This window comes from Rosa rugosa, chromosome 5 (genome assembly GCF_958449725.1).
Source record: "Rosa rugosa chromosome 5, drRosRugo1.1, whole genome shotgun sequence".
Taxonomy (NCBI): Eukaryota; Viridiplantae; Streptophyta; class Magnoliopsida; order Rosales; family Rosaceae; genus Rosa; species Rosa rugosa.
The window spans coordinates 8,835,152-8,859,799 of record NC_084824.1 but is presented as its reverse complement, the minus strand read 5'-3'; the positions used below and the strand labels follow the sequence as shown (position 1 = coordinate 8,859,799).

At 39.4% G+C, this 24,648-nt stretch overlaps 6 protein-coding genes and 1 non-coding gene across 11 annotated transcripts; 6 read left to right on the top strand and 1 right to left on the bottom strand.

Annotated features, from left to right (window-relative positions):
• Positions 1-38: 38 nt before the first annotated feature.
• Positions 39-4,543, top strand: LOC133709196 (uncharacterized). Its single transcript, XM_062134859.1, has 14 exons — positions 39-320; positions 820-958; positions 1,066-1,323; positions 1,597-1,771; positions 1,946-2,007; positions 2,126-2,289; positions 2,392-2,489; positions 2,751-2,809; positions 2,901-3,035; positions 3,119-3,384; positions 3,484-3,643; positions 3,783-3,858; positions 4,003-4,053; positions 4,183-4,543. The coding sequence occupies exons 1-14, from the start codon at positions 262-264 to the stop codon at positions 4,401-4,403; spliced, it is 1,923 nt and encodes a 640-aa protein (XP_061990843.1). The 5' UTR covers positions 39-261; the 3' UTR covers positions 4,404-4,543.
• A 2,326-nt stretch (positions 4,544-6,869) lies between these two features.
• Positions 6,870-8,254, top strand: LOC133709617 (sufE-like protein 2, chloroplastic). The gene is made up of 2 exons (XM_062135409.1): positions 6,870-7,857; positions 7,898-8,254. The coding sequence occupies exon 1, from the start codon at positions 7,109-7,111 to the stop codon at positions 7,778-7,780; it is 672 nt and encodes a 223-aa protein (XP_061991393.1). The 5' UTR covers positions 6,870-7,108; the 3' UTR covers positions 7,781-7,857; positions 7,898-8,254.
• Positions 8,255-10,652: 2,398 nt separating this feature from the next.
• LOC133708816 (eukaryotic translation initiation factor 4B2) lies at positions 10,653-14,409 on the top strand. The gene is made up of 3 exons (XM_062134346.1): positions 10,653-11,884; positions 13,442-13,933; positions 14,031-14,409. The coding sequence occupies exons 1-3, from the start codon at positions 10,734-10,736 to the stop codon at positions 14,053-14,055; spliced, it is 1,668 nt and encodes a 555-aa protein (XP_061990330.1). The 5' UTR covers positions 10,653-10,733; the 3' UTR covers positions 14,056-14,409.
• Positions 14,410-14,775: 366 nt separating this feature from the next.
• Positions 14,776-17,421, top strand: LOC133708817 (GDSL esterase/lipase At5g14450-like). Of its 4 annotated transcripts, none has more exons than XM_062134349.1 (6): positions 14,776-15,021; positions 15,100-15,409; positions 15,738-15,947; positions 16,049-16,221; positions 16,497-16,767; positions 16,873-17,421. In XM_062134349.1, exons 2-6 carry the CDS (start codon positions 15,127-15,129, stop codon positions 17,127-17,129), a joined length of 1,194 nt encoding a protein of 397 aa, XP_061990333.1. In that variant the 5' UTR covers positions 14,776-15,021; positions 15,100-15,126; the 3' UTR covers positions 17,130-17,421. The 4 variants fall into 4 exon arrangements, with proteins under 4 accessions (XP_061990333.1, XP_061990334.1, XP_061990332.1 ...); XM_062134350.1 differs by having other exon boundaries at positions 14,778-15,021; positions 15,121-15,409; XM_062134348.1 differs by having other exon boundaries at positions 14,780-15,021; positions 15,115-15,409.
• Positions 17,422-17,879: 458 nt separating this feature from the next.
• On the top strand, positions 17,880-20,743 carry LOC133710707 (GDSL esterase/lipase At3g26430-like). 2 transcript variants are annotated; one of them, XM_062136843.1, is made up of 6 exons: positions 17,880-18,139; positions 18,764-18,943; positions 19,258-19,467; positions 19,561-19,730; positions 19,903-20,173; positions 20,257-20,743. In XM_062136843.1, the coding sequence occupies exons 1-6, from the start codon at positions 18,133-18,135 to the stop codon at positions 20,517-20,519; spliced, it is 1,101 nt and encodes a 366-aa protein (XP_061992827.1). In that variant the 5' UTR covers positions 17,880-18,132; the 3' UTR covers positions 20,520-20,743. The 2 variants fall into 2 exon arrangements, with proteins under 2 accessions (XP_061992827.1, XP_061992826.1); XM_062136842.1 differs by lacking the exon at positions 17,880-18,139 and having other exon boundaries at positions 18,212-18,943.
• Positions 18,255-18,327, bottom strand: TRNAR-ACG (transfer RNA arginine (anticodon ACG)). Its single transcript has one exon. It is a non-coding gene; the product is annotated as a tRNA-Arg (tRNA).
• Positions 20,744-20,825: 82 nt separating the features above from the next.
• Positions 20,826-23,383, top strand: LOC133710708 (GDSL esterase/lipase At3g26430-like). Its single transcript, XM_062136844.1, has 5 exons — positions 20,826-21,213; positions 21,655-21,861; positions 21,955-22,124; positions 22,541-22,811; positions 22,930-23,383. The coding sequence occupies exons 1-5, from the start codon at positions 20,979-20,981 to the stop codon at positions 23,199-23,201; spliced, it is 1,155 nt and encodes a 384-aa protein (XP_061992828.1). The 5' UTR covers positions 20,826-20,978; the 3' UTR covers positions 23,202-23,383.
• Positions 23,384-24,648: the final 1,265 nt, after the last annotated feature.

Below are 24,648 nucleotides of genomic sequence, written 5' to 3'. Positions count from 1 at the left end.
TTTATCCTGGGATTTCCCTTGTGTATTTTTTTTTTTCCTGTGGGATGGAATTAAGTAGTTCAGATTCTCAATAATTATGTTATTTAATTACGGCAAAATTCAGATAAGACCAAAAGTGGGTATAAATACTGGTCTCCAAGGCCAGTAACTTGTCAGGATCAGAGTTTGCCTCCATTTAACTGCTCTTTGATTCTTTCGTTTCTCCTCAAATCAAATTCCCAACACTACTCTAGCTGAGCTCAGTTCAGCTCAGTTTCAGCAATGAAGAAAATCTTAGCCTTCAGTTTTCTCTGCTTGTTCCTGGGTTTTCACACCCAGAGGTAATCAAATCACTCATATCCTTACCATGCCATCATCATCTTGCTTAGTTTTTCTGTGTTTGGATTGTAAATACAGAGATGAGCACTATGTCAATGACCCATTATTTGTTTTCATGATCACGCTTGAGAAATGTCAACTCCATTTGTTTATTGTAAATGTGTATCTGGGTGATATTCTGGTGTTGAAATATTCTGTCTTTTTGGGATTCTGAGCCCAAATCATTGCTCTTATGATACCCAGTTTTCGAAACTTTGTTTCCAAATTTCTTGGAACTGGGAATCAATGCTCTTTATTGGAAACATTAAATGTATCTATTTATTATATATCTTTTTTTATTTTTTATGTCATTCCCAAGAATCATGGCGGCTGAAAATGAATTCGTGTTATTAGTACTGTTTTAATGTTTTTGTTTGATGAATTTAAGTGAATCATTTCAAGGTTTTTGGGTTTCATGATGCAAACTATCTGTGCAAAATTTAAATGGTGTTCTTGATTTAGGGTATCATCACAAAAACATGCTAGCACCCCACCCAGAGGTTGGAATTCCTATGACTCCTTTTGTTGGACTATTTCCGAGGAAGAGTTCTTGGAAAGTGCTGATATCATAGCTAAGCAGCTACTTCCACATGGATATGAGGTGCTTATGGATGCACAAGAACTGAATTTCCTTTTGTTTTGCTTTATTTGTTTCCAAGTATGAGAAGTGTTATAACTTGTGATGTGATTTTTTCTTCTTCAATGTAGTATGCTGTTGTCGATTACCTGTGGTACAGGAGAAAGGTTCCAGGCGCTTACGTTGATTCTCTAGGATTTGATGTAATCGACCAATGGGGGAGGCCTATACCTGACCCAGGTAGGTGGCCTTCCTCCAAAGGTGGGAATGGGTTCACTAAAGTGGCATCAAAAGTACATCAGCTGGGTTTGAAGTTTGGAATTCATCTTATGAGAGGAATTAGTACTCAGGCAGTAAATGCGAATACCCCTATCTTGGATGTCACCAAGGTATTGCTCCTTTGTGCCACAAGGAAACCTTTATCCTAGGATCCCACCATTACCTTCATTTTCGTTATTGTCGCTATCATTATATTTTGCATGAGTTTCGAATGATGCATCATCTGTTGGTAGTTTTTAATTGATGAAGAAACTGAAGGCACACACGATACGAATACTATATGTCATCTAAAGCATAACTGATGCAAGTCATGCAACAAGAGAATTTCATGACTAGTTATTAGAATCGATCTGATTGCTCAAGTAATTTTTTATGTTTATCAGGGGACTGCTTATGAAGAGTCTGGAAGAACATGGACTGCAAAAGACATAGGGATCAATGAAAGGCGTTGCGCATGGATGCAAAATGGTTTCATGAGTGTGAACACTACATTGGGTGCTGGGAAGGCCTTCTTAAGATCACTTTATCGACAGTATGACGAGTGGGGTGTTGATTTTGGTGAGTAGGTTGTCATGAGCGGAAACTATTTTTGCTGGGTACAGTATTGTCATTGCTTCTGTTATTTATTATCCCTAACATATAATAGAGATATTTCTCCTCATACGGTTGCCAAGTCCATACTGTATATGTTAACTTTGTTAGTGATTTGCTTCTTCCTTCACCCTCTTGCAGTGAAAAATGATTGTGTGTTTGGTGAAGACATAGATGTAGGTGAAATAACCGTTGTGTCGGAGGTATGCTACACCCCACCCCCCTTCTCACTCTAGGCCAAAAACGTCCTATAACCTCCATAATATTCTGGTGGAAAGTGGGTGCTCAAAATTCATAAATAATGCATGTTTTTTTTTCCAGGTTCTAAAGCAACTTGACCATCCTGTGGTGTATTCTCTCTCTCCTGGAACCCAAGCAACACCTGCGCTGGCCAAAGATCTAACTGGTATAGTCAATATGTACCGTATAACAGGGGATGATTGGGACACATGGGGCGATGTTGTAGCCCATTTTGATGTTACCAGGTGAATAACATGTTTTTTTCAGTTGAGGCTTAAATTCACACAATACATTTCTTTTTCATCTTTAGTAACCTGTCATCATCACATGATACATTTCCATGTTAGGGATTTTGCTGCTGCGAATTTGATAGGAGCTAATGGCTTGCTGGGAAAGTCATGGCCTGACTTAGATATGCTCCCCCTGGGATGGCTTACCGATCCAGGTGATAGGACTCAAAATTTCTTCCTTTCTATAGCAATGGATTTCCTTTCAATATCATTAGATAGACGAAGGATGTTGATTGATATATGCCACCAGTTCAATAAATAGGACCAAGGTTGTTCATCATATGGCATTATATGTTTACTTATGTCCCGGCCACATTGGAAGCTCCCTAGAACACCTTAGTTTGCACTGTTTAAATTCGAGTTCTACTTCTGATGGATGAGAAACATAATTTCTCTTTGGTTTTCTGATGTATTAGGTTCAAATGACGGTCCACACAGACAAACGAAACTCACTTTAGACGAGCAAAGAACTCAGGTACTTGCTGTAGAAAGACAAATAAGTCTTTAGTCCTTATAATTTGCTGAGAAATCTTTGAGTGCTTGACCAAGTTTAATTATGTTCACAGATGACTTTGTGGTCTATTGCCAAGTCTCCTCTCATGTTTGGAGGGGATGTGAGAAAGCTTGATGATGCCACAACTAGCCTCATCACAAATCCTACCTTGCTGGAAATTAATTCGTTTAGCTCCAACAATAAGGAGGTATGTACCACCCTTTTCTCAAGAACCCAAGAAAAAAAAATCTTAGTAATGATAACAGGAAGCTTATTACTTTGCATCTACAGTTTCCATTGATTTCAAGTACTTCGAGTAAAAGGGACGTCAAGAATGATGATCTGGTTAACACCTGGCAATCAAGAAGACAATTAAAAAGTTTAAAGACTTCAGATTCACATGTTCTAGGTCTCACTAGCTGTGCAGATGAGAAAGCAATTGGGTGGTCCGCTAAAGCTCTTGACCAAGATCTTGAACACATCTGCTGGAAAGAACACTCGAGAAAGAAATACCGGACACCTTTTTGCTTAAACAAGAGAGAATCTCTTTTGGCATTGTAAGAGTGCTTTATCTATCCCTCATCCAATGGTCGCCGTTGTAGTATGGTTAACTTCTCTGTTACAATTTGATGATTCTTATTTCAATGCTTATATAGCGAGGACGACATAATGCACAAACAGCAATACCAGGGGAAGGTCAATTTGTTAGCTAGTGACAGGGAGGACATGTGCTTGCATGGTTCTCCAAAACGAAAGCTTACTTCGAAAGATCTAAAGAGAGGTTTCTTTTCACCTTGCAGATGGGATGCAAATCAGGTACCTCGAGTCCTGATTCATAGATCTATACAAATGTGATGTCTCTTGCATACACCGCTGAGGGTTAAATGTTTTCAAGATAGTAGTTTTCTTAACTTATATTAGCTCAAGTGGAACCTGACATACTTGATATTAACAGATGTGGGAGTTGAACCCCAATGGAACCTTGGCAAATAGCTATTCTGGCCTATGTGCAACAGTAAATTCTTTTAAAGGTAGTGATAAATTTGAAACAGAGTGTCTTTGTTTTTTCGATTTGATTCTTTAGTGAATCTTGAAACTTGTTGTTTTTCTTTTGGTCAATTGAAGCTTGTTGTTTATATCATGGTTTTAACTTACAAGTTGTATCCTCTGTTCAGCTAAAGCCAATTCTAAAGGAGCTCGTGCTTGGATAGCCACCGGAAGACAAGGTAAAGTCATTTTCAAACTCGATTTAGAACAGATTCTTAGCCAGTAGGAGTCCACTACTAGATCCACCATGACTACAAGTGCATATTTCTCTGTTGTAGATCTAAGTATACGTCTTTCTGGAATTACAGGAGAAATATATGTTGCTTTTTTCAACCTGAACTCAGCAAAAACTACTATAACTGCACAAAAATCAGACTTGGCAAAAGCACTTCCCGGCTCGAGAGTAACTGCAGGTTCCTGCAAAGCCGCAGAAGTATGGAGCGGACAAGATTTGGGGATTATAGACCAGACCATATCATTTGGTGTAGAAACTCATGGGGCTGCTCTATTTGTTCTACAGTGTAGTTAGTGGAGGATAAACCTAATAAGGTTTAAGGAGATGTACCAATGAGAAATTAAAATAAACCAATTATTTTAGCATAACCAAATTGTTATCTATACATGTTCGTTTATTAACAAACTAATAGCATCTCATATTATTAAAAAATATTACTAAAAGAAGTTAACACTATTAAAACAAATCTCAAATTAATCACCTGGTGTAGTAAGGTTGGTCGAGCTGTCTAGTATGAAATTTCTATGTCTAGAGTTCGAGTCCCAACTCCCACTAGTTTATGGCAAGCAGGTTTGAGGGGTCTTCAGATTCATGCGCCTGTGGCGGGAGATTAGTCTGACTTTGTTGGGATACTCTCATGGACCTCGGTCTGAATATTGACTAGGTGGGTGTGTTACTAACTCGCTAACGTAAGCGAAGTGACTTGCTACCTCACTCCCAATCCCAAAAAAAAAAAAAAAAAAAAACCACAAATCCCAAATCCCAAATTAATGATGCTGACCCCTCTACTATTATATGATTATTTAAATTTGATATGGTCTACTATTATATAATTATTTAAATTTGATATGGTCTACTATTATATAATTATTTAAATTTGATATATCCATGTAACACGATGGCTCCAGGTCAATTCCCATTATTAGGGCCTCACCCAGTAAGCTGGGCTGCTGGGGTAAGATTTTAAATTTCAATCATGAGTCGTGTAATTACAAGAATAAGTGGAATAACAAAGGATAAAACATGATTGTTACAAAGATGGCTTTTTCCACCCAAAATCCGATCTTTTCTCCTAATTAAGCGAATTTGCTACGTAAGCGCTTACATGAACTAATATTGAATCATTGTTTAGCTACATTCAGTCCACTACCATTTCCTTTTGGTTTTAAATAAGTGGATTCTTTCAATTTTCATTAGTGATTAGGGCCGGCTAGAGGCTATAGTCTAGAATCTAATAGAAAAACCAGAGTATAATAACCTCTTGATGAATATGCGAAGAATAAATTTGGAACTTTTAACCTCATTTATATTAAGCTATTCATTGATCATCATGATTCAGGTAACTGATTCTGTACTCATATATCACAATCGAACACAACAGATATTTAGAATCTGTGATTTTGACCGGTAGGAATTAGAATGATTAGTATGGACTTGAGTATGATGAAGGAAAGAATAGGTGTGGAGTTAATTACTTTCTTAATCTAACAATAATTTACTCGGGACATTAGAGTTTTTTTTATCAATTTTTAATTTGTAGGGTAGTAGTACAAAAGCATGATTTTATAAGGGTTTAATTCTTTTGAAATGCCGAGAACTAGATCCCAAATACTAAATGAAAGTACGTAATAGTAACCAATGATACTTTTTTTTTTTTTTTGCTTAATGATCGAGGATGGGAGAGGAATAAAACCTCCCTATCACTCTATTTTATTAATCAAAGAAGAAGAATAAAAGGAGGGAGACCAAAACCAATACCTCATAAAATATAAAAACAGACTAACTAAAACGAAATTAAAGAAGACTGCCTCTAATGTTGTTATTAATATACGATATTATAAAAGGTGCAAGCTCATCCCACCAAATACCAAATTAAGACACAATGTACCGTAATTTGCCAAAATATTAGCTGTTATATTCCCTTGCCGATGATAAGTGATAAGTTGGTAAGCACGTTGATGTGAATTTGTTATATGTACGTTATATGCAATCATTGCAATGCAATAATGCATAGATGCTTCTTGTAGTTGTAGCTAGTTAACACTGTCCATATCTTTCCTCGATTATCTAAACCTGCAGAAGTCTAGTCTCTGTCTTGATTTTCGAGTGCCTTACATTTTTGGTCAATTGCTTTAATGCAAAAGAATTTGGATCGCATACCCACTCTAGATGGATTATTCAGGCAAATGACTTCGATCGGTCCACAAACGAAAGTCCTTTCAAGGTGGTTAGGTTTTTCAAGAAAGAAGATGTGGTTAAGAACAAAGGATCAAGACTTTAGAGCCATGGAGGAAGATTATTATGAGGAACAAGATAATAACAAGGCAAAACAAACAACCAGACTAATAATTTCGTTTTACAAGCAATTAGTTTGAGTTTTGTATGATTTAAGGCATTTCAAACAAACTAGCTAGTTTAATAAAAAATTAAAAATTTAATTAAGCTTGAGATAATTCATCACTTCAACAAAATAGCAATATAGAAGTTAAATTTAACATTTAAATAATTTAGCTCAAGAAAATAACACCCATTAAAAGATATTCCAACTTGAGTTTTAGCACCACCTATAATGCGATTTATCAAAATAAATCATTCAAAATATTTTACACATCAAAATTTATACTCTACTTATGTACATGACATCACGAGCCACCGAGCTATGCTTTAAAAGATAATTTTTCTCTAAATTGTTTTTTTTTTTTTTTCTTTACAAAATCCATAATTTTTGGCGCCTCCTCGTCTCGACTTTTCTCGTGGCAGAGGGTCTCACTGATCCCCTGCGGCCTCTGCTATTTATACCCCCATTGAAATCTTCATCTCTGCACAGTCAGTCAAAACAGACGGTGCGCGGTTCAAGGATCCATCTCCAATTTTCTTGCTCGATCTATCTCAGTTCCCTTCCTTTCTCTCCTTTCCTTCCTCAACTAACCAACTAACGAACTCCCTCCTCTCTGACATTTCCTGACCTTAATTTTCTTTCCCTCTCCATCCAAACGAACATGAACTCATCCACCACCCCATTAAGACCAACACTCCCTAGTTTGTCTCCCTCTCTTCCCCCCTGCTCCTTCTTCTTCTTCACTCGCTCCTCAAACCCTAAATCGCAACGAAATGAGTCGAAATCAATCAAATGCGTCCATAGTGGTTTTGGTTCGTATGCTCCTTGCAAATCAAGCATTCGAAACCCTGCCGCGCTGTCATCTTGCTTGACGGAGGCTCCAGCTCTGGTTCGGACCTCTGACATGGTTGCGGATAAGATGCAACGGCTGGTTTTGGAATTCAAGTCTCTGACGGAGCCGATAGACCGCGTGAAGAGGCTTTTACACTACGCGGCGAACCTGCCGCCGTGCAGCGAGTCGGCTCGGCAGCCGGAGAGCCGGGTCCCGGGCTGCACGACTCAGGTGTGGCTGGAGGCCGAGCTGGACGAGCTGGGGCGAATGAGGTTCTGGGCCGATAGCGACTCGGAGATCTCGAAAGGGTTCTGCTCGTGCCTGATTTGGATGCTCGACGGCGCCGAGCCGAGGGAGGTCTTGGAAATAAAGGCCAAAGATTTGGAGGATGTGAATGTGGGACTGTACGGAAAGGCCAATTCCAGAGTGAACACATGGCACAACGTGTTGTTGGCGATGCAGAGGAAGACTCAGGCTTTGGTTACGGTGGCGGAGAGATAGGAGCGGCCGAATTTGGAGGTTCTGCCTGCTCGATCTGTTTGTTGTGGCCTGCTCTGTTTGTTGTGTCTACCAATGAGGTTAGCCTGACCTGCTCTGTTTGTTGTGTCTACCAATGAGGTTAGCGGTTAAGCTATATATTACTGTTCGGAAGTTTTATAGCAGTCCGGAGTATTATAAGCGTTAAATTCTTACCATTTGATTTTGAGTTAAAACTCTCAAAGACATGGAATGGGATTGGCTCCGGTGTTATGGGCAAGATAGATGTACATTTTCTATGCTTTACAGGATTAGATGCTGTGTTTGTGATATAAAAATAGGAGAATGGTGAAGTGGAAACCATTAGTTAGGTAGAATAGTGCTTTGTTGTACACAAAAGGAAATTATATTATGTGATCAAGATTATTGTTGTAGAAGAAAAAGTGATATATATACTGATGTAACATCTAGTTACACTGGAGAATAAGAGTTCAGATCTCTATCTAGCTTGATTTCTGCAAAATATGTTGTGCAAGTATATGTTCTACTTCTTCTGGCCTCTGAGACTACTATGGAAACTATTCACTAAAGATTACTATAGAATGCCTCTTTACGTTTGTAGCTAGTCACCTATAGAAATCTTGATGTAACTTGTTATGGGATGAGCTGGGTGTTTAGTATGTAGATAACAAAGTTCTTTTAAGCGGGCCACCCAGACAGCAAAAAGTTCTTATTTATTTTGTTGCCAATATCAATAGTTTAATATGACAAACATTGATTTCGGTCATATTAGATGAACTTTATTTTCTGTGATTAGCTGGGTTTACGAGGAGTGAAGGATGCTCCGGCATCATTATTTGTATCTGTGAGTTGTGACGCTAGCAGCTTCATGCTTATTTGGTCATGAAGCCACTTCCAGTCTTAGTCCTTCTGGTTTCGGTTTGTTGCTGTTTTTGGTCAGCAAATTGCTCTTCAACACCGAGTAGTAAGTACAGATCTTCATATTTTTCTTTTTGTTTTACCCTATTTACCATTTCTTTTCAGATTATGTGGAGTTCTTTGCAATCAACAAAAGGGGTTTAATAAGCTTGTGTGCATGTCACATCATTCATTCATTTTGCTCCGGGCGAAAGCTGCACAAAGCAGCTTAATTAAAATTTTCTAGTCGTTGCAGGCATCTGTTGTTGTTAAGCGCCAAGTTTGAACACATGTGGCCGGTACTAAGATATGTTAGTTGGTTTTGTGATTTCTCCATCTCAGTCTATAGTTCTATACCTTGCTGGCTTGCTTCATTTGGTTTTCGTTATCAGCAGAATTGCATAGCGTTGTGCTTGGAAGTAAGCATGCGATTGTATAGTACTGCTGTGCCTGTCTAGTTTTTTTCTTCGTATTAGCTTGAACCTTTCTGCATAGCTAGCCTTGCAATACTGCAGCAGTAGAAATCGATTCCTTTCGCTTATCAAATACCATGCATTCGGAACCAATCTTCTCATGAATGTCCGCAATAGACTCGAAGAAAGTAGATTATGGTCTCTCTTAACATTAGTGGAGTTGCGTGTGTAGTTATCTGAAGATAGATAGATTGCTCCCCATCATTTCAATTTTCAAAGATTGGGAATCACTGACAATCTGACATCAGCACTTTATCCTTATGAGCAAGGACAGCACAGAGGCTGACAGTGGACCAGTGGATCTGTGAGTAACGAGGCCCGAGGCCCAAGGCTTTGATCTAAATATCTAATCTACAGTCCACTACTCTAGCCCATATCGATCATCTAATCTACTACACTGTTTTTAAAGACTTCAAATTACTTGACACGTTTTAAAGGGGGTATTCGATAATGAAAGGGAATTTATTTGGATTTGTGTATAAACAGTGATTTTCATCTGGTCAGTAACTGATTATAAAAACTATGTTCAATCGCTATTGGATGTAAATTTAAAGATGAAAAATAAAACAACTCAACTTAAATATAATTATTTTCACTATTGGATTTACATCCGAGAGTGGTTGAACAATATATTCTTGGTCAATAACACCACGTGAATCTTATTTTGTGTATTAATAATCCGTCAGTTTTGGCTCGCGAACTCTTATTGAACTATGTCTTGACTTGGTGCTCGAATTGCGTGATAATATTTGTAATAGATAAATTCACCAAATCGATAACTGAACATCATAATCATTGACCATACTGACCACTGCAGTGCCCATAAGATGTCGGTTTTTGCTCTCTCCAGAAATCACATCGATAAAAAAATTCGATCAAATTTGATTTACTTCATCCAAATGGTTAATAATACTTATTTGAAGTGAGACAACTGTAGATATATATATATATATATATATATATATATATATATACATACATACTTCTTTTTGTTGAGAATATTTTCCTTTTGCTTACGGAGGAAGAAAAGTTTCACTCGAAAAAAAAAAAAAAATCCCTACACAAAAGTAGCTTTAGCATTTTCCCATAAAAAAAATCAGAAGGAAATAGTTTCACTGACCAATCAGAACCGCTGTCCGGGTAATGACGGACAAAATTAATCACAACCGTCAACTACCTTAATCACAACCGTCAACTACCGAGAAGTCAAAAAGCAGCTCCAGGTGGGCCACACCACAACACCCAGCAACTCACACAGTCACACACCACCTTTTAAATATAATATAATTCCCAATTCCACGAGTCCCTCAAGGTCCAAGAGATCGACGGCCAAGAACTGAAGCATCTGGCTTGGTGGGTCCGGGCTCATTTCAATCCGACACGCGCACGCTCCAACACGCCACGAACCCCTTTTCCCTCTCCTTCGCTTTTTCTCGGAGCTCCGGATTCACTAAACGGAGCCCCGGCTGTTGATTTTTTAATTTCTTATATATTTCATAAAAGGACGCCCTTTTTGGGTTTTTCAAATTTTTCTGGTCCATTTCTTCTGATTTCGTGTTCTCAGATCTCTCGCTAAACCGTCGAACATGTCCAAACCCTGGGGTGGTATCGGCGCCTGGGCCGCCGAGGCCGAGCGGGCCGAGGCTGAGGAGCTCGCCGCCGCCCAAGCCGCCGAGTCCCAGAGCTTCCCCAGCCTCAAGGAAGCCGTCACCACCAAGCCCAAGAAGAAGAAGACGACCGTGACCCTCTCCGAATTCACCATGGGCGGCAGTTTCTCCTCCGCCGGCTCCACCCGCCTCACTCCCGACGAGATGCTCCGCCTCCCCACCGGCCCAAAAGAGCGCTCCGCCGACGAAATGCAGTACGGCGGCCGCCTCGGCGGCGGGTTCTCCTCCTACGGCCGCCCCGGGCCCAATCCGGGTCGGGGCAGGGACCGCGAGGACTCAGATGGGTCGTGGGGAGGAGGTGGCAGAAGATCCTACGGTGGATTTGAAGACGACCGGAGGGGTCCGCCTTCTAGGGTTTCAGATTTGGATTTGCCGTCTAGGGCTGACGAGGTCGACAATTGGGCCTCGACGAAGAAGCCTATACAGTCATTCGATTCCGGTCGACAAAACCGGTATGGCTCGCTCGGCGGAGGCGGTGGTGGTGGTGGAGGTGTTGGTGGTGGTGCTATTGGTGGAGCTTTTTCTAGGGCTGACGAGGTTGATAACTGGGCTACTGGGAAAAGGCCTGTCCAGCCCGGCCCTCCAGCTAGATCATCCACATTTGGGTCCGGGTTTCGTGATTCGGGTCCCGAGCCTGATCGCTGGGCTAGAGGAGGAGGTGGTGGTGATGGGGTTGAGAGAGAGCGGCCTAGATTGGTTTTGGATCCCCGGAGAGACGTAGGGTTGAATGAGCCACCTGCGGTGGTGAAGACCAATAAGCCAAACCCGTTTGGGGCAGCAAGGCCTAGAGAGGAGAATTTGGCTGAGAAGGGCTTGGATTATAAGAAACTGGACTCCGAAATCGGGGCCAAGAAGACGAGTAGGCCTTCCAGTGCACATTCAAGCCGGCCTTCGAGTGCGCAATCGAGCAGGTCTGAGGGTCCTGCGCTGCATGGGATTGAGAATGTGGTAAAGCCGAGGCCGAAAGTAAACCCTTTTGGGGATGCCAAGCCGAGGGAAGTGTTACTGGAGGAGCGAGGTAAGGATTGGAGGAAGATTGATCAACAGTTGGAGCATCGCTCTGTTGACAGGTATGTTTTGCATTGTTATTGTATGCTCGTATATCAGTTTAGAGGTAAGTTTTGCATTTGTTTATATCTTTTGTCGTAGTGACTTACTTTTCTTAACAGCATTAATGTTGATCTTGTATAATGCTTGAGGGAGGGTTAATGTGTAGTATATTAGTCGAGATGATCTGTCTAGTTTTGGATTTACTGAACTGGCAACTAAACACTTCACTGAGTGCTTTTCTAAACTGAAAAGGCTGACATAATAGCTTGTCATGAAGCTGTTCCGAGCATGCCATATGAGATCCTCTACTAACAATATAGATTTTGGCAATTCATTCTCAGTCTCTTGTTTTCGGACCTCTTTATTTTCTTAACGACTTCAGTTCCCCACACCCCCAAAAAAAAAAAAACAGTCTCTCATTTGCAATAAGCTGCCATAATAGTAATTGGGAGAATATTTGACCACTTTTGGGCTAGATATATTGAGTTTTGTTGGACTTCAAATGTGCCAAGGACATAATAGATTAGTGTGCGCTTGAGATGTTAACTGATAAGTTGTCTGGGAGTTGGTTCCACAAGCTTGTACCTAACCAAAACTGAGACAGAAGACAATCAATCTATTTGTTCCTAGAGGCCAAATATCCCAGCTTAGGAAGAAACATATATGTGCATGAAGAAGCACTTGTCCTAGGGTTATCAACCTCCTCGTGGTCTGGCTTTGGTATATTGGCCATTGGATATTATTCATCGGTGTCAGTTTCCCATTATATGCTTACAGTTTTCTATACAGGGATTGTTATACCCTTCCCACTCTTCTTATGGTACACACATGCCACTTTGTCGTGCTACCATTGTTGGGCAGTGAATATATCAAGATTTTGTATAGATAGTTTGAGGTTGTTTCTTTTTCTTTTCGCCATCTGTAGTGAAGGATATCATAGAGCACCGTGCAAAGAAAATGCCGAAGGGGATGTCCTTTGGACTTCTTATAACAATGTGATTGGAGGATTAGGAATTGTCTGGATGTTAGGCTTGTATAGCTTGGTGTCTTCTTCTACAGTCAGGAGTTTCATATTATAATAAGATGCTTGTTTGTTGAACTATTCAATGCTCTGTGCTTTTATAATTTTCCTATTTGATAATGAATGGACACTTGGAAGATTTACTTGTTGTGAAAGAGTTCCTCGACTTAGTAAAGCTCAACTTGCCTGATGGTCTGGGAACTGGTTCTGGGGCATTTTGACATAATTGCTAATAATTTTCTGGGTGCTAAAGATGTTGAAAAGATTATTGTAGGCAATCACACACCTTGATTTGAATTCTGCTCTTGTGTTTTCTTGCTTGTCTACTATAACTTAAAGAAGCTTGAGAACTTTGAATAACATTGCTGGTCAAATATTATTAATGCTAATGAATGTTGCATTAAAGATAAATCTGGGAATACGAAACCTTGCAAGTCAAACCTATACAGTAGCCTAACTTGTAATATTAATTTTTCTTGTCTTTGGTTCTGTTTGGTGGATTGCATGCTTATATGGAAGCTTGTGTTCTTGAGCTCTTATAGAAAAAATCTTGCAGGCCCGAAACTGAGGAAGAAAAAAGATTAAAGGAAGAAATAGATGGCTTAAGGAAGGAACTTGAATCTAAAAATAACGTGAACAGTGAAACTGTGCAAGACTCTAGTGGCACCCAGCCAAGTCTACATGATATTGTACTTCAAAAGGAAAGGGAATTGGAGTTGCTGATCCACGATTTGGATGACAAAGTTCGCTTTGGGCAGAAAGCCATTGACAGGCCTGGGTCCGGAGCAGGCAGGCCTGGGTCCGGGGCAGGCAGGCCTGGCAGCTTTCTTGAAAGAACACCTTCTCATTCTGGGTCATTTGAAGATTCCAGAAATATGGAATATATGGATAGACCTCGATCGCATGGCAAAGGAGATGCGTGGGGAAGGCCTTCTGATGACAGAAAGGGATTCCAAGGTAACAGGGAAAGGGGATTTCAAGGTAACCGAGAAGGAGGATTCCAAGGTAGCAGAGAAGGAGGATTTCTAGGGAACAGAGACTTCCACAGGTGAGGATTCCTTTAATATGCGTTTGTTCAGCCTCTTAGGAGTTTGATTATGAATGACTCAAAATGCACATTATGTTTGAACCTTGTTATTTGTCAGGTCAAGTTCAAGAGAGCGATGGTGAACAACACAACTGTCTATGGATTCATTGAATTAATCTTCTACCTTTGACAAGCAGAATCAAATAATTTTTGGCGTCTCTCTTTTTGTTTTCTTCATTTTGCTCCGGGAAATGGAGCAAGCATTATTGATTACTGGCACCGGGAGAAACTCTTGCGTTGATCTATTGTTCCATCTTGAACCTATGTAAAATTGCAATTTTCCCTTCTTTTTCTTTTGTCTGTTCTGTATCAAGGAGCCTGTATTGATCTTAGGATCCAATTTTACTAAACACTATGGGACTCGCTAGACTATTTTTGTGACGACTGTCTCTGTGTTATACAGATGATTTGGTTCTACTGTTCTGGAGGTTCTTGCAGACTGGTTCTCTTCTCTCCTTTTGTTGTGTGAATGCTCGACTTTTGTAATACAGAAAGAAAAACATGTTTCAATACTAGTGCACCAAGTCCTGGTAATTTTTTTGTATGCGTTCAATTTTTACCTAAACCAATTTAATCACTTTGGAGTTACTAGTAGCTGTTAAACTTCCAACCCGAAAGCAAAACTGCTATTATGTCATAACTAACGTACAAAGACATTCAAGTTGCTTCCTTCTGTTTTCGTTTGTCTCAGAGGAGGGAACCTCAACGCTTTTTTTTATTTTGGTGAAGAAAACTGCTCTGTTTGTCAGCTACAATTCCGACGCTATTTTTTTGTACAAAGTATATATGATGTCGGTGGGAAGACCAACTCAACGAGGTGAGCTTTGTCTTGAACGATGAAATGAAAGCCGAATATAGTAATGACGACGGGATCTCTATGGCCCTTTTAATTTTTATCGTTTACGTTTGCATCTACTACCAGTTGACCTTAAATCCAAGACTCCCTCTTCAGATTTTATGAATCCTCCAAATCAGTTTCTTCAACGAATGCACTACAAAACACAAGCACAACCATATATTCAACCTATTGATTCTCAGCCTTCATCTCTGTAAGATTTGTACTAATTGATTCTATGATTCTCAGACATGCATGACAATATATATATATATTTCTTGTTTGCTGAAAGGTGTGACAGAACTAGTTACAGGCTCGTATGGACCCTGTGAGAGGGCACTGGGGACTGAAGAGGAGTGTGGAAGCAGTAGCAGTTGGAGTTGTTTTTGTTGGTGTAGTTTCAGTTTTTCTGGGCCTCAGACCCCAAAAGATTCAATCAAGTGGTTGTCACTTTCCGGCAATCTATAACTTTGGCGATTCAAATTCCGACACAGGTGCTTTATCAGCTGTGTTTTATCGGCTTCCTTCTCCCTATGGCAATACATTCTTTGGCAAACCTTCGGGAAGGTTCTCCGATGGGCGTCTCATGATCGATTTTATAGGTCGGTATGTCAACTTTTGGCATGTAGAAGTGTGGATTGTGATTTTAAAGTCTTGGATGCTCTTCTTTATCTCCTGTATGCATCTTTCTTATAGTGACTATTCTATGTAACGATTCTCAGTATCTTATTAGTATGGTTCTTTGCATGTAAGATGCTAAAATGACATTAAGTGGTAGCTTTTCATGGCCTAATAAAAGTTATAACTTAGAATCTTACATAATGCTTTCAAGCCTTGTGGTGCTATAACCTTGTAGCAACCTTCTGTAGCATGTTTTCATTGTGTTTGCACCCTATTGGGATCTAAATGTTCTATTTGGCAATCTTGCAGCTCAGAAGTTGGGTTTGCCATTTTTGAGTGCTTATCTTGATTCTGTTGGAGCAAACTTCCGTCATGGAGCAAATTTCGCAACGGGAGGATCTACAATCTTGCCAATAGACGGAAAATTGTTCGAAGGAAGATTTAGCCCCATCTCTCTTGGCATACAGTTTTCGCAATTTGCACGGCTTAAAGCTCGTGTAAATGAGGTTCTAAGTCAAGGTTAGAGACATTTTCTGAAAATAAACCTTTTTGTGATATGGAGTTTGGGGAGTTACTCAATCATATAGGTTATGCTGCACTCAGTTGTGGTTGATTTTCAGATAAAAGCTCATATGTCAGCTCCAGCATCCCAAGACCAGAGGACTTCTCAAAGGCATTGTACACATTCGACATGGGACAAAACGATATTCATGCTGGATTAAGGTTTAAAACGGTGGACCAAGTGCTGGAATCCATTTCCGACATGACAGCTCAGTTAGCTTTGACAATAGAGGTACAAGTTTCTTAAGCATATAGTCATTTCATGATTGCCTGTTTGGGGTATACCTTGTAGACTTGTAGTTTATCTGAGCAGTAAACCGGTTACAATGACAACAGACGATTTCCAGTACTAATTCTTTTCAATGTAGTTGTCACATGATTTCGTAATATGTAATGTTAAATAATGACAGCTCTGTCAGCAGAGTGCCTAGCTATATATCTGTTTTAGCTTTGATGTACTCAATAGATTATATTCTCAAACAGCATAATGAGATTGTAGTTTTGCAGCAACTATACCAGCAAGGCGGAAGAATATTTTGGATCCATAACACAGGTCCACTCGGCTGCTTGCCTATGTGTCTTGCACATAATCAGCCAGAACCCGATGACCTGGACCAGAATGGCTGTTTGAAGTCTTACAATGAGGTGGCCCAGGAGTTTAACAGACAGCTCAAGGAAAAAGTGCTTAATCTAAGAGCCAAGCTCTCGGATGCAGTTCTTACATATGTTGATCTCTATACAGCAAAATACACGCTTATTAGTGAAACAGAGAAGCATGGTAAGCTGCTTCGTCTTTATGCCTATACAAATTGACAGTTGCATTTCTGTATTTCATTCTTTGGCATGTTCAAAACTCTCTTTTCCTTGTGTTTGGAGATTTCAGGTTTTAGTGATCCTCTAGCTCAATGCTGTGGACGCCAAGGTGATTCTCCTTTCCATTGCGGGATGAATACTACTGCTGTCAATGGCACTGAAGTATTTGGTGGCTCTTGTAGTAATCCTGCAAAGTACATTAGCTGGGACAGTGTGCACTATTCGGATGCTGCAAACGAATGGGTAGCCGAACGAGTTATAGACGGCTCATTCTCAGACCCTCCAATTTCGATCACTGAAGCATGTCGCAAGCCTTCACACCTTTGATCACTTGGAACTTTGACTGTGTTACAAACATTTTCATGTTGTATATGATTATTTTCAACTAGTGGTGCTACTATTGCATGAATAGATTCTCATTTTAGAAAAATGGAAGCTGATTATATAACGGTCATCTTAATATCACAATGGCTTTTTTTTTTTTTGTCTTTTTCATCGTTTATCTTCACATCTATTGCCAGTTAGACCTCAAATCCAAGACTCGCTCTACAGATTTTGTGAACCCTTCACTCCTTTCCATACACTCGGCTATTGATAACATAAAGTTTCAGCCTCAGCTTCATAATTTCTATTTTCCAGGACACAGCCTCTCTCTGTTTTTTATTAGTTTTGTGCTAAACCAAGAGTTTGATCATTTGTATCGATACATATCCTTTTCTGAGGTGATTCTTTGTATGATAGTCTTAATTGATATGGCAGACTGATCTCATTGATAATTGCTTCACAGAATCACTCACATTATATAACCCTTTGCTGAAAGATCTGACAGAACCAGTTGGAGGTCATATGGACCGAGTGTGGGTATAAACTGATGGTCACCTGCTATATATAAACTGACAGAACCAGTTGGAGGTCATATATAAACTGATGGTCAACTGGTTATGTCAGTCCTATATATAATGTTCTATAAACTGCCGGAAGCAGGTGACCTGGACCAGAATGGTTGTCTAAAGCTTTCCAATGAGGTAGCTCAAGACTTTAACAGACAGCTCAAGGATACAGTGTTTAAACTAAGAACCCAACTTCCAGATGCACTTCTTACTTATGTCGATCTCTTTGCAGCAAAATATACACATATTAGTGAAGCACAAAAGTATGGTAAGTTTCTTCGCCTTCAAGCCTATACAAAGTGAAGGTAGCATTTCTATGCTTCCTCCTTTGGCATGTTCAAAACCTTCTTTTCTCCTTGTGGTGGGGAACTTCAGGTTTTAGTGATCCTCTAGCACAGTGCTGCTGAAGAAGCTCCGGTGATTACCCTCTTCAATGTGGGATGAAAGGTACTGTTAACGGCACTGAGATTTTTGGATGCTCTCTAGTGGTGCTACTCTTGCATGTTGCAGGGTTTGATTTTGTTTTTGTGGGACTAAAACAAAATCATAAAAAAGTAAGATGCGACTTCACTGGGGATCGAACCCAGAATCTCTGGTTTCGTAGACCAGCGCCTTATCCATTGGGCCATGAAGTCAATTTGCTGATTTCCATAAACTTTTCCAGTTAGTGGGTGCAAGGCTTTCTGGTCAAAACTCTTAAAAGTAGCTCCAAAAATTTCAAAAGGTGACAAATTCGGTCACAAAAGGTGTTCTATCAGTCAATTTCAAGTAAAAAAAGCTGTTGAGAGATATTAGTGTCATTAATTGTAAAAATAATTCTCAAGAGTTGAGTTAGAGCTTCCTAATTAATTACCTGAATTAGTACTTAAGCCTATCCAGTCAATCATACACATTACACCTCATCCTTGTGTCAGTTCTCATCTCATCTATAAAAGAACACTATACTATTCCAGTTTGCATCACTCCCCCAGCTCTCTTCTTCTTCTTTATCTCTCTATCCCTCTCTCATTATGGAATCACATTCCTCAACAATACTAGTAGTTCTCACTCTTCTGGTGTCACTGTCTGCAGTCAGCTTGGCCTCAACTAATTCATGTAACTTCCCAGCCATATTCAACTTCGGCGACTCAAACTCCGACACCGGTGGCTTGTCTGCAGTCTTCGGCCAGGCACGTTCACCTCACGGCGAGTCCTTCTTCCACGGCCCGGCTGGCCGGTACTGTGACGGCCGCCTCGTCATTGATTTTATAGGTATCTCAGTTTACCAATAATTTGTCTTTGAAAACTAATTAACAACGATCATATATACGTGTCTATCTTTCTCGTCATTCACGTATTAAATTTACATTTTCAAGGCCGGTTTTGCAGCCTTGAAATCTGTCGGTCCTACGTTGTTACTGTTACATTTAGCAGATAACACACGTTTTATTATATAATTGAAGCCGATTTGGAAGCTCCCAAAATGCCAAAATCATTAACAATATTTATAAATTATTAATCACATGGCATTAAGCAAAACAGCAAATCAGATTATCTAATAATTAAGGATGAATGCTCTGTTTCAGCTAAAAGCCTTGGACTACCATATCTCAGCGCATATCTCGACTCGGTGGGAAGCAACTTCACTCACGGAGCCAACTTCGCGACGGCCGGATCGACCATCCGGCCTCAGAACACAACTATTCAACAGAGTGGGTTTAGTCCCATCTCCTTAAACGTTCAGTACAACGAGTTCTATGATTTTCTTCCTAGGTCCCAAGTTGCTCGGAATCGAGGTTATAATATTTTGATTTGCTAGTTTTATTGATTTGTAATGAATACAACATTGACTATAGTATACTGAAGTAGTGTTACTACTTGCAATGTAGGTGGAGTTTTTGCACAACTAATGCCTAAAGCTGAGGATTTCTCTCGTGCCTTGTACACCTTCGATATTGGTCAGAACGACTTGACAGCCGGTTTGTTCTTGAACATGTCCGTCGCCCAAGTTAAAGCATTTGTTCCTGATGTACTCGATAAGTTCAAAGACGTCGTCAAGGTAACTCGGTAGCACTTTTGTTAGAAGCATGAACATGAAAGTGTTTTGTAACGAAACAAATCAAAGTTCTTCCTAAAAACATACATGACATATATGGCACGCTTTTAACAGTTCTAAAAGTAATGTTAAGCGAATTTTAGTGTTCATTAATTTCGGGTTTTGCCGTACACAGTATGTACACAGTCAAGGAGGTAGATTTTTCTGGATACACAACACGGGACCGGTCGGTTGTCTACCATATGTATTGGACCGCCTACCGGTCTTAGCCTCGGAGGTGGACCGCCACGGGTGCGCCACACCTTTCAATGAACTTGCTCAGTTTTTCAACCGTGGATTAAAGCACGCTGTGGTCCAGTTAAGGAAAGAGCTACCTTCAGCTGCAATCACATATGTTGATGTATACAAGGCCAAGTTCAACCTCATTAGCCAACCACAAAAACATGGCAAGTGCTTAACCCTACACTTTCCATCTGTGGATGGAGCTGGTGAATGAGCTTGTTTATCTAATATGAACATTATATTGCAGGAGTTGAAGAACCGATAAGAGCATGTTGCGGCCATGGTGGGAAGTACAATTTCAATCCTCACCTTGGATGTGGAGGAAAGATCAAGGTACATGGCAAAGAAATATTAGTGGGAAAGTCATGTAAAGACCCTTCGGTTTGGGTAAATTGGGATGGGGTACATTACACTCAAGCAGCTAACAAAAAGATCTTCGATCAGATTGTAGATGGTTCATTTTCGAACCCTCCAGTTCCTTTGAAAATGGCTTGCCATAAGCACCACTAAACGAAAAATTATTTTAAGCTTCCGAGTCATGGTACACGTGATTGTCTAGATAAAATCATTGGTCCATAGAGTAATTATTCTCACTGAACCACATGCGCGACTCTTTCTCTGTATCGTTCGATTTTGTTGGATGTCATGTTCTTGAATGGATCACATGGGACTCTTACATTGTTCGAATAATAAAATTACTTACAGGCTTGCTTGCTTGAATTCAGGAGGATCAATCATGGATTAGTACTAATTACATTTCTTTTTCGTGCAAATATAGACAATGCTAATTAAGAAAGAGGTCAATGCAAGAATCATTTAGCAGGAAAAGGATAAAGAAAGACCCAAAAGTGGGCACTGGTCTCTTTTTTCCATCTTCTCTCCACATTTCATGATCTTGAATTCTTGATACCTTTCACTGTAGTTCTCTCTCTCTCTCTCTCTCTCTCTGTAGAGACTGTTAAGACATAGATGTTTCTAAGACATGTTGCCTTTGGGCTTGTGATTTGGGCAACAATGCTTCTGAGTCCTAGCACTAGTTCAAAACCATGTTCTTTTCCGGCCATATTCAACTTTGGAGACTCAAACTCAGACACCGGGGGCCTGTCCGCAGCGTTTGGACAAGCTCCTTTTCCCAATGGAGAGACATTTTTTGGAACACCTTCGGGACGTTATTCCGATGGTCGTCTTATAATTGATTTCATAGGTATGTTTCCAACTTCAATCTCTTTCATCGTCTTGTTTCCCCTATCATTATATTACTGGTTTCATCTTCTTGTTGGATTCTGTTGAATTTGGGGTTTTTGCTAGCATCAAATCTGGAACTGTTATACATGTGACTGCCATTTTACGAAGGGTTTGGATTAGATCATATAAAGTTGAAAAACAGGACCAGTAGTTCAGCTTTTGCATATGCATTATTTAGAATTCCAATGCCAGACATGTATGCCCAAAATTTGGGTTCTCTGACTTCTCTCCTATCCTATACTGACTATGAACACAGTACAAGTGCCACTCGTGACCTGAACATAGAAACATAGTTTTCTTAACTAAATTCTAGGGTGAATTCTCTAACTTTGAACTAATTTTACATGTGCAAATTAATTTACTAAGGTATATGAATCTTCTTGTTCTTGTTGTTTCGAAGCTGAAAGCTTGAGATTACCTCATCTGAGTGCATTTTTGGACTCGGTTGGATCAAACTTCAGCCATGGAGCAAATTTTGCTACTGCAGGATCAACCATTAGACCCCCAAACATGACCATCCAATATGGACCTAGTCCCATTTCCTTAGATGTGCAGTATGTTGAATTCTCAAACTTCCATATGAGATCGCAAATTTATCGCAAAAAAGGTTACTCTTTTTCCCTTCTTGATTTGTTTCACAGTAAACTTTTGCATTCAAACTGTTGTTGATGAAGTTGGGATTGTTTGCAAATTGGTGTAGGAGAGTTATTTGAGAAACTGCTTCCCAGAGAAGAGCACTTTTCTCAAGCACTCTATACCTTTGACATTGGCCAAAATGATCTCACTGCTGGTTACAAGCTTAACATGACCATAGAACAAATAAAGGCCTATGTTCCAGATGTGCTAGGCCAGTTCTCTAATGTCATCAAGGTTCAACTTCCTTTCTCTCTTTTTGTTTTGGTATTACCACTTTCGATGGACTTATGGAAATGAGATCCCCCGATTTTACCAGGTGGATCTAGGGTGGATGTTCGGAAAAGAAAGAGAATGCGAGCATCCATCTTTTTTTGCCACCATATAATACAATTAAATGATTGAAATTGTTCATTCTTTAGATCTTTGTGCAACGAATACAATGAGTCAAATCGAAAACTGTTTAATCATATGAGTTACAATTTATCAGATAACGTTGAACTATAATAACATAATCAAACGGTTAAACAATTTTTCGATTTGGCTCATTTGCTGCAGGGACCCAAGGAATGAATGATGTTGACCAAATTGAATTATGTGTATGGTGCAAGTAGACATCACTCCATAACCGGACCTGTTACCATGTGAAACAGAATGTATACAATGAAGGGGGAAGAACATTTTGGATCCACAACACAGGCCCAGTGGGCTGCTACCCCTATATTCTGGATCGGTTCTTTGTCAACCCGGCCCAATATAATAGGTATGGGTGTGCAAGTCCGTTTAATGATGTGGCCCAATTTTTCAACCAAAGATTAAAGGAAGCTGTGGTTCAGCTTGAGAAAGATCTTCCCATGGCTGCATTCACCTATGTGGATATCTACTCACTAAAGTACACCCTCATTACTCAAGCCAAGAAATATGGTAATAATAGTTCACATCCCTTAATCCCTTAACTAGTTTTATGTATACTTCGAATTTTACATGTATTTATATATATGCTGTTTTGTAAATTAAGTTGCAAATTTGAATGAATTTGTAGGATTTGAGAAGCCACTCGTAGCATGTTGTGGTCGTGGTGGGAAATACAATTACAACCTACATGAGAAGTGTGGGGCGAAGAAGACTATCAACGGCAAAGAGGTAGTAATCGCTAACTCGTGCAAGGATCCAATGACTAGGATTAATTGGGATGGGACGCATTTCACTGAGGCTGCCAACAAATGGATATTCCAACAAATTTTGAATGGCTCCTTTTCAGATCCGCCAAACCCGTTGGAAATGGCTTGTCAAAGAAGGAAAACAAAGAAGTGAAGAACCGCGTCTGAATAAGTAGATATTACTTGGAGTTGTTTCTTCCTTTTGTTTCTGAATATTATGCAGAGCTGTTTTATCATTTATAGTATGTGATATTGTGATGCCATAAAACATGTTTCGAATGCCCATTCAAACAAGTTTAACACCACAACTCCACACATCACGTTTGATACTTTTAATTTCCATGTTGGATAAGTAACGGCAAACAATGCATTCTCTTCACTTGAAGTTCATGTGAAGGTACTTGAACTTCAACGTGATTAGAGATTATATAATGTAGAACGAGGGAAATTTATTGAAAGAAAAAGAGAAACAAGTACATCAAGACGGGTAAGGGAAAGACAACAACCTTACCCCTCGAAAGATGTTGGTGGATACTAAAAGCACATGTTTTTTATTTTTTGAAAAAGAAAGGAAAATTACAACGAGAGGGGCAACCAAAACTAAATTGATCCTAATTCAAGGTCGGAGCAGTGGTAGCTGGGGCCATTGACCCAAATCTTGGGAGAAGAAAAACTGCTGTGATACCATGTTAGATTTTTGATGAAGATGGTGAGAGGTTGAAGACGAAGAAAAAGCAGAAGAAAACAAAGAAAAATCTGAGAGCTACTTTGATATGATTCTGATTGTTTCAAAAGGACCTAAATTGTTTACAATAAAGGATAAGATTCAATAAATGAAAAGAGTCCATATTTATACTAACTTGACTATTATCTATGTTGACATTGACCATTTCTTAACATCCCCCCTCAAACTAGTGCTTGGGAATGAAAAGACTAAATTAGGCAATCATATCGAGATGACATAAATGATGTATTGGACCGTAAAAATTGGATTAAAATATGTTGTCATTGTTGCTGGTAGCTGCACTGAACCATCAAGGGGAAAATAACTCTAAGGTAAGTCGAATAATTGATAATTGTAAAGAATATATGCAAGCTTTTGAGTTTGTTTTTGTCTGACATATTTTTAGAGAAGCAAATAGCGTTGCTGACAGATTAGCACACTTTGCTATTTTAGATTATACTATTGATCTTATTTTAGATAAGGCACCGAAATTTATTAAGAATGTCCTCTATGAAAATTTATGTAGGTTATCTATGAGCGCTCGAAGTATTGGTATTACGTCCCTCTCGATGCAACAAATTAATAATAATAATAATAATAATAATAATAATAAAACAACATATTATTAGTCGAAATTTTAGAAGAAACTATTGGAGAATCTGTGTCAATGCAAGAGTTTTAAAATCATGCAAATTCTGTATCATGAAACACCGAAATCCCTCATGTTTAACCATGGATTTCTTTGAATATCTGTACTAAGCATTTTAAATAGTACTAAACTAGAAAGGAGGCCCGCACGATGTTGCGGGTTCTATAGTTAAAAATTTTTTACTTGCAAATATAATTCTTTACAAAACATAGTAGTACATTCAAACTA

Coding starts and splice junctions, on each gene's coding strand:
- LOC133709196 (XM_062134859.1), top strand. CDS start 262: ATGAAGAAAATCTTAGCCTTCAGTTTTCTCTGCTTGTTCCTGGGTTTT. Junction 3,385..3,483: donor AGAGAATCTCTTTTGGCATT/GTAAGAGTGCTT, acceptor ATGCTTATATAG/CGAGGACGACATAATGCACA. Junction 4,054..4,182: donor GATAGCCACCGGAAGACAAG/GTAAAGTCATTT, acceptor CTGGAATTACAG/GAGAAATATATGTTGCTTTT.
- LOC133708816 (XM_062134346.1), top strand. CDS start 10,734: ATGTCCAAACCCTGGGGTGGTATCGGCGCCTGGGCCGCCGAGGCCGAG. Junction 11,885..13,441: donor GAGCATCGCTCTGTTGACAG/GTATGTTTTGCA, acceptor AAAATCTTGCAG/GCCCGAAACTGAGGAAGAAA. Junction 13,934..14,030: donor GGGAACAGAGACTTCCACAG/GTGAGGATTCCT, acceptor GTTATTTGTCAG/GTCAAGTTCAAGAGAGCGAT.
- LOC133710708 (XM_062136844.1), top strand. CDS start 20,979: ATGTTTCTAAGACATGTTGCCTTTGGGCTTGTGATTTGGGCAACAATG. Junction 21,862..21,954: donor GCAAATTTATCGCAAAAAAG/GTTACTCTTTTT, acceptor AAATTGGTGTAG/GAGAGTTATTTGAGAAACTG. Junction 22,812..22,929: donor TACTCAAGCCAAGAAATATG/GTAATAATAGTT, acceptor ATGAATTTGTAG/GATTTGAGAAGCCACTCGTA.
- LOC133708817 (XM_062134349.1), top strand. CDS start 15,127: ATGGACCCTGTGAGAGGGCACTGGGGACTGAAGAGGAGTGTGGAAGCA. Junction 15,410..15,737: donor TCTCATGATCGATTTTATAG/GTCGGTATGTCA, acceptor GCAATCTTGCAG/CTCAGAAGTTGGGTTTGCCA. Junction 15,948..16,048: donor AAATGAGGTTCTAAGTCAAG/GTTAGAGACATT, acceptor GTTGATTTTCAG/ATAAAAGCTCATATGTCAGC.
- LOC133710707 (XM_062136842.1), top strand. CDS start 18,703: ATGGAATCACATTCCTCAACAATACTAGTAGTTCTCACTCTTCTGGTG. Junction 18,944..19,257: donor CCTCGTCATTGATTTTATAG/GTATCTCAGTTT, acceptor GCTCTGTTTCAG/CTAAAAGCCTTGGACTACCA. Junction 20,174..20,256: donor TAGCCAACCACAAAAACATG/GCAAGTGCTTAA, acceptor ATTATATTGCAG/GAGTTGAAGAACCGATAAGA.
- LOC133709617 (XM_062135409.1), top strand. CDS start 7,109: ATGAACTCATCCACCACCCCATTAAGACCAACACTCCCTAGTTTGTCT.